Genomic DNA, 6,000 nt, shown 5'->3' on the forward strand with positions numbered 1-6,000 from the left:
GGGAAAGGAAATTTCTTGGAAGTTTTGAGAGGGGTTTCCTTTCTTTAACTTCATCAGGTGGCCAAAGGTTTGCTTTTTTACAAGCTTTTTTTTAAAATACCATTCTGCTGAAATGGTGCAATGCTCTTACTGCAGCTTCCCACTGGCCACACCCACTGGAAGGGAATCTCAGCCCAGCCTTAATTTCAGGCTCATATTTTAATAAACTATTTGGTTTATAACCCTGGTACTGATCACTGCCTTGCAGGGTTTAACAGAGAGGAACATGGTGGGAGGAACATGTTGTTCATTGCACCAGCCTGGAGCTCGCACAGCAATTGCGCCCTAATTGGTCCCAATACCATCGTGTGATTGCAGTGCAGCCAACTTGGGATGCAACAGATTTTATAGATCCAGTATTTCATGGAATGTTTCATAGGAAATGTGTTCAGATATTATGGATTACAGTTTTTAAAAGGACTGCTTTTTACTATTAGAGTTGCAGGTTGAGTGTTGTAGAAAATTCTCCCTGCTGTTAAATGCTGGTTTCTTAAAGGCTGAAGTGGCCGATAGGTTTCTGTGTTAAAGGTAGACAGACTCACATATTCTGAATTTCGCACTCTTTTGCTTATGTATCATAGCCTGTGACCTAAGGAACTTCTTTCCTTATCTTTTCCAGAGGAAAGAGGAAAGCACTGCTTCAGGGAATCAAAAGCTGGTGGGATGGGGGACAGAGCCATAATCAAATACCATGTTTTGGTCTCTTCCTTCTGCATCCAAAATACAACTGAATGAAACTGGACGAACTACAGGAATTTTTCATATCCAAGCAATTATTCCTTGTTTGGCTGCCTTCCAGCTTTTTAAGGTACCAGGATTAAAAAAACACCATGGAAATCCTCATATTCAAGACATTTCCTATTGCTATTACAATACACTGTAGATCTCAAACACTCCTGTTGCCCGTTGAAGTTTTAGGTAATAGAAGATGATGAGCTTAACAAAGCAATGGACATTGAACAGAGGAGAAGACTCATGGCTGTCACTGGGACTGCTTCATAGTGCCTTGGCAACAGTACCCTAATGGCAATAACTACTTACTTTAGGTAGCACTGATCAAGTCTGTACCTATATATTCATATTCATATTCTGGCTGAGGCCTTTGAGGCAAATTTTCCTTTGAAACCTACGTTCTCACAAATATTTGGGAACAGAAGAAAAGCTCCGCTAATAATTTCACGTGCTGTCACTTGAGATGAACTATGTATACATATATGCATACATACACAAATACGATGATTCTTTGTGGAGAGAGAGAAAAACACCAGGAAACACTGAAAATGTTTGTTGTTATTTATTTTCTTTCCCTTTCCTGCCCCCCTTGTTGACATCGGAAATGGCGCCCTATCTTAACTCAGATTAACTTTAGGATTTCACACATGAATCGCAAAAAGCAAAACCTTAGCTTTAGGATAGTTTATTAATTTGAGATTCATAATTTTCAGATTGTATACTCACAATCTGATATGATATGATATGATCTGATATCTGATATGATCTGATATCTGATATGATATGATAGCCATGTTCAAATATATAAAAGGATGTCACATAGAGGAGGGAGAAAGGTTGTTTTCTGCTGCTCCGGAGAAGCGGACACGGAGCAATGGATCCAAACTACAAGAAAGAAGATTCCACCTAAACATTAGGAAGAACTTCCTGACAGTAAGAGCTGTTCGACAGTGGAATTTGCTGCCAAGGAGTGTGGTGGAGTCTCCTACTTTGGAGGTCTTTAAGCAGAGGCTTGACAACCATATGTCAGGAGTGCTCTGATGGTGTTTCCTGCTTGGCAGGGGGTTGGACTCGATGGCCCTTGTGGTCTCTTCCAACTCTATGATTCTATGATTCTATGATTCTAATATTAGCACTCACACCTGCAGGTTCTTAAAAGACACCATCCAGATGCTTATTTTAAAACAACACAATTGGAATCACTACTATTAGCTCAAATATCTTGTTATGAAGTTAAAATGAAATTTGGGTAAGCTGATTACATGAACAGGCACAATTATTCTAGGTTGCCTTGGCAGCAAAACCTGTGTGTTTGCCCTGTCAAATGTACTATCGTATTCTCAAAGGTGCTTGCTGAAAGCCTTTGAAGACTTGAGACACTCCTGCCAGTATGAGCCTCTGAGTGACCCGAACTTCAGTCCAAATACCCCAAATCTATATCTGAGCCAAAGACTCCCAGAACCCTGGCTAGCCACTTGGGACAATCCATCCTCGAACCTCAAAACTCCTCTGGTTGGAATTCTGACTGCTTGGACAGCCTGACCAACCAAATACCCTCACAAATCACTTATCACCCCCTTTCTCCTCAACTGACAAATCTCAGCTATCCTACCAACAATTGACAGTTAACTCCCAACTGACTGGAACCACTAGTTGGCCAGCAAACAATTTTCTTCTCATGCTTGGAGTAATATTAGACCTTTAAACATGCCTGGGATCACTTAAATCGCCACAACAGTTTCTACTGCTCAGTGATGGGGTCAGCCTTCCACCATCCCTCTGTGAGAATGATGGTGTGACACCAACTTCCTCACAGGTAAGGCTTCCTAAGAACTGAAACCATGTTTGGCCACAGCATCTCCTTCCTGAGAAGATCTGTGCTTTCCTTTTGCAAGACTGTGTGGTTTCCTTTTGTGTACTGTGGTCAGTAAGGGATAGGTGGATTTATGACAGTTTACTCAGATGAATCATAGAATCATAGAATCGTAGAGTTGGAAGAGACCACAAGGGCCATCGAGTCCAACCCCCTGCCAAGCAGGAAACACCATCAGAGCACTCCTGACATATGGTTGTCAAGCCTCTGCTTAAAGACCTCCAAAGTAGGAGACTCCACCACACTCCTTGGCAGCAAATTCCACTGTCGAACAGCTCTTACTGTCAGGAAGTTCTTCCTAATGTTTAGGTGGAATCTTCTTTCTTGTAGTTTGGATCCATTGCTCCGTGTCCGCTTCTCTGGAGCAGTAGAAAACAACCTTTCTCCCTCCTCTATGTGACATCCTTTTATATATTTGAACATGGCTATCATATCACCCCTTAACCTCCTCTTCTCCAGGCTAAACATGCCCAGCTCCCTTAGCCGTTCCTCATAAGGCATCGTTTCCAGGCCTTTGACCATTTTGGTTGCCCTCTTCTGGACACGTTCCAGTTTGTCAGTGTCCTTCTTGAATTGTGGTGCCCAGAACTGGACACAGTACTCCAGGTGTGGTCTGACCAGAGCAGAATACAGTGGCACTATTACTTCCCTTGATCTAGATGCTATACTCCTATTGATGCAGCCCAGAATTGCATTGGCTTTTTTAGCTGCCGCGTCACACTGTTGGCTCATGTCAAGTTTGTGGTCAACCAAGACTCCTAGATCCTTTTCACATGTACTGCTCTCAAGCCAGGTGTCACCCATCTTGTATTTGTGCCTCTCATTTTTTTTGCCCAAGTGCAATACTTTACATTTCTCCCTGTTAAAATTCATCTTGTTTGTTTTTGCCCAGTTCTCTAATCTGTCAAGGTCGTTTTGAAGTGTGATCCTGTCCTCTGGGGTGTTAGCCACCCCTCCCAGTTTGGTGTCATCTGCAAATTTGATCAGGATGCCCTTGAGTCCATCATCCAAGTCGTTGATAAAGATGTTGAATAAGACCGGGCCCAAGACAGAACCCTGTGGCACCCCACTAGTCACTCTTCTCCAGGATGAAGAGGAACCATTGATGAGCACCCTTTGGGTTCGGTCAGTCAGCCAGTTACAAATCCACTGTGTGGTAGCATAGTCAAGACCGCATTTTACCAGCTTCTTTACAAGAATATCATGGGGCACCTTGTCAAATGCTTTGCTGAAATCAAGGTAGGCTACATCCACTGCGTTCCCTTCATCTACCAGGCTTGTAATTCTGTCAAAAAACGAGATCAGGTTAGTCTGACATGACTTATTTTTCAGAAATCCATGCTGACTATTGGTGATCACAGCATTCCTTTCTAGGTGCTCACAGACTGTTTGCTTAATGATCTGCTCCAGAATCTTCCCTGCTATTGATGTCAGACTGACTGGGCGGTAATTATTTGGGTCCTCTCTTTTCCCCTTTTTGAAAATAGGAACAACATTTGCCCTCCTCCAGTCTGCCGGGACTTCGCCTGTTCTCCAGGAATTCTCAAAGATGACTGCCAGTGGTTCTGAGATCACATCTGCCAGTTCTTTTAATACTCTTGGATGCAGTTCATCTGGCCCTGGAGACTTGAATACATCTAATCTAGCCAAATATTCTTGTACTATCTCCTTAGTTATTCTGGGCTGTGTTTCCTTTGCTGAATCATTTGCTTCAAATTCTTCATGTCGGGCATTGTCTTCTTTATCGGAGAAGACTGAGGCAAAGAAGGCATTGAGGAGTTCAGCCCTTTCTGTGTCCCCTGTTTGCATTTCACCATCTTCTCCTCTGAGTGACCCCACTGTTTCTTTGTTCTTCCTTTTGCTACGAACATACCCATAAAAGCCTTTTTTGTTGCTTTTAACCTCTCTAGCAAGCCTGAGTTCATTCTGTGCTTTAGCTTTTCTGACTTTGTGTCTACACGTGCTGGCTATTTGTTTGAATTCCTCTTTGGTGGTTTCCCCCCTTTTCCATTTTTTGTACACATCCTTTTTTAATCTTAATTCAGTTAAAAGTTCTTTAGATAGCCACCCTGGTTTCTTTAGGCACCTTCCATGTTTTCGTCTCATTGGTATTGCCTGACGTTGTGCTTTTACTATCTCCGTCTTAACAAACTCCCAGCCATCATGAACTCCCTTTCCTTTTAGTATTGCTGTCCATGGGATCTCACCCAGCACTTCCCTAAGTTTTATGAAGTCGGCTTTCTTAAAGTCAAGAAATTGAGTCCTAGTATGCTTGGCTGCTACTGTCCGCTGTATAGTAAACTTCAGAAGAGCATGATCACTCGCGCCTAATGATCCTTCCACATCTACCCCACTAACCAGGTCATCAACATTGGTTAGGACCAGGTCTAAAATGGCTGTTCCTCTTGTTGCTTCTCCCACTTTCTGGACAATGAAGTTGTCTGCAAGGCCAGTGAGGAATCTGTTTGACCTTATGCTCTTGGCTGAGTTTGACGTCCAACAAATATCCGGGTAATTGAAGTCCCCCATTACTACTATCTCCCTTCCTTTTGCATGCTTGGCCATCTGTTCCAGGAAGGCATCATCTATGTCCTCCGTTTGGCTTGGGGATCTATAGTAAACTCCCACAATGAGGTCTCTGTTATTCTTCTCTCCCTTAATTTTGACCCAAATGCTCTCACTTTGGCTTTGAGGTTCTAAATCTTGGATCTCTTCACAGGTATGCACACCCCTGACATATAACGCCACTCCTCCTCCTTTCTTGTCTGGTCTGTTTCTCTGAAATAGATTGTATCCCTCCATTATTACATTCCAATCGTGGGACTTATCCCACCAGGTTTCAGTGATGCCTATTATGTCATATTTAGTTTGCTGTACCAAGAGCTCAAGCTCATCTTGTTTATTTCCCATGCTTTGCGCATTAGTGTACAGACATTGAAGTCCATTAATCATTCCCCCGTGTCTCTTATTTAAGGATTTTTTCCTCCCTCCACTAGGTCCGCGTGCTGTTTGCTCCATTTGGTCTATGACATTTGGATGATCATCTTCATTAATTGATAGACTCCTACCTTCAGGAGCACTGTCTCCCTCCCCCACATTAGTCAGTTTAAAGCCCTCCTGATGAGGTTTCTGAGATTTTTGGCAAAAACATTTCTCCCAACCGTTGTGAGGTGCAGCCCATCACTTGCCAGAAGTCCATCTTCAAGAAACTGCAGTCCGTGATCTAAGAATCCAAACCGTTCCTGTTTACACCATTTGCGAAGCCAGCTGTTCACTTCCACTATTTTCCCCTCTCTCCCTGGGCCACGTCGTTCAACTGGGAGGACAGACGAGATGACAATTTGTGCATTTAGTTG

The 6,000-nt window shown here is 43.0% G+C and overlaps 1 protein-coding gene across 2 annotated transcripts in view; it reads left to right on the forward strand.

Annotated features, from left to right (window-relative positions):
* The window catches only part of LOC309535390 (adhesion G protein-coupled receptor E3-like), a 31,653-nt gene extending 30,333 nt beyond the window's left edge, over positions 1-1,320 (forward strand). For both annotated transcript variants that reach the window (XM_082228428.1, XM_082228427.1), the window contains exon 20: positions 659-1,320. In XM_082228428.1, the coding sequence (XP_082084554.1) occupies positions 659-721 (63 nt within the window). In that variant the 3' untranslated portion in view covers positions 722-1,320. The remainder of the gene's footprint in view (positions 1-658) is intronic.
* Positions 1,321-6,000: the final 4,680 nt, after the last annotated feature.

The sequence above is a fragment of the Podarcis vaucheri genome (assembly GCF_965113315.1).
Source record: "Podarcis vaucheri genome assembly, chromosome: 6".
In the NCBI taxonomy this organism is placed as follows: domain Eukaryota; kingdom Metazoa; phylum Chordata; class Lepidosauria; order Squamata; family Lacertidae; genus Podarcis; species Podarcis vaucheri.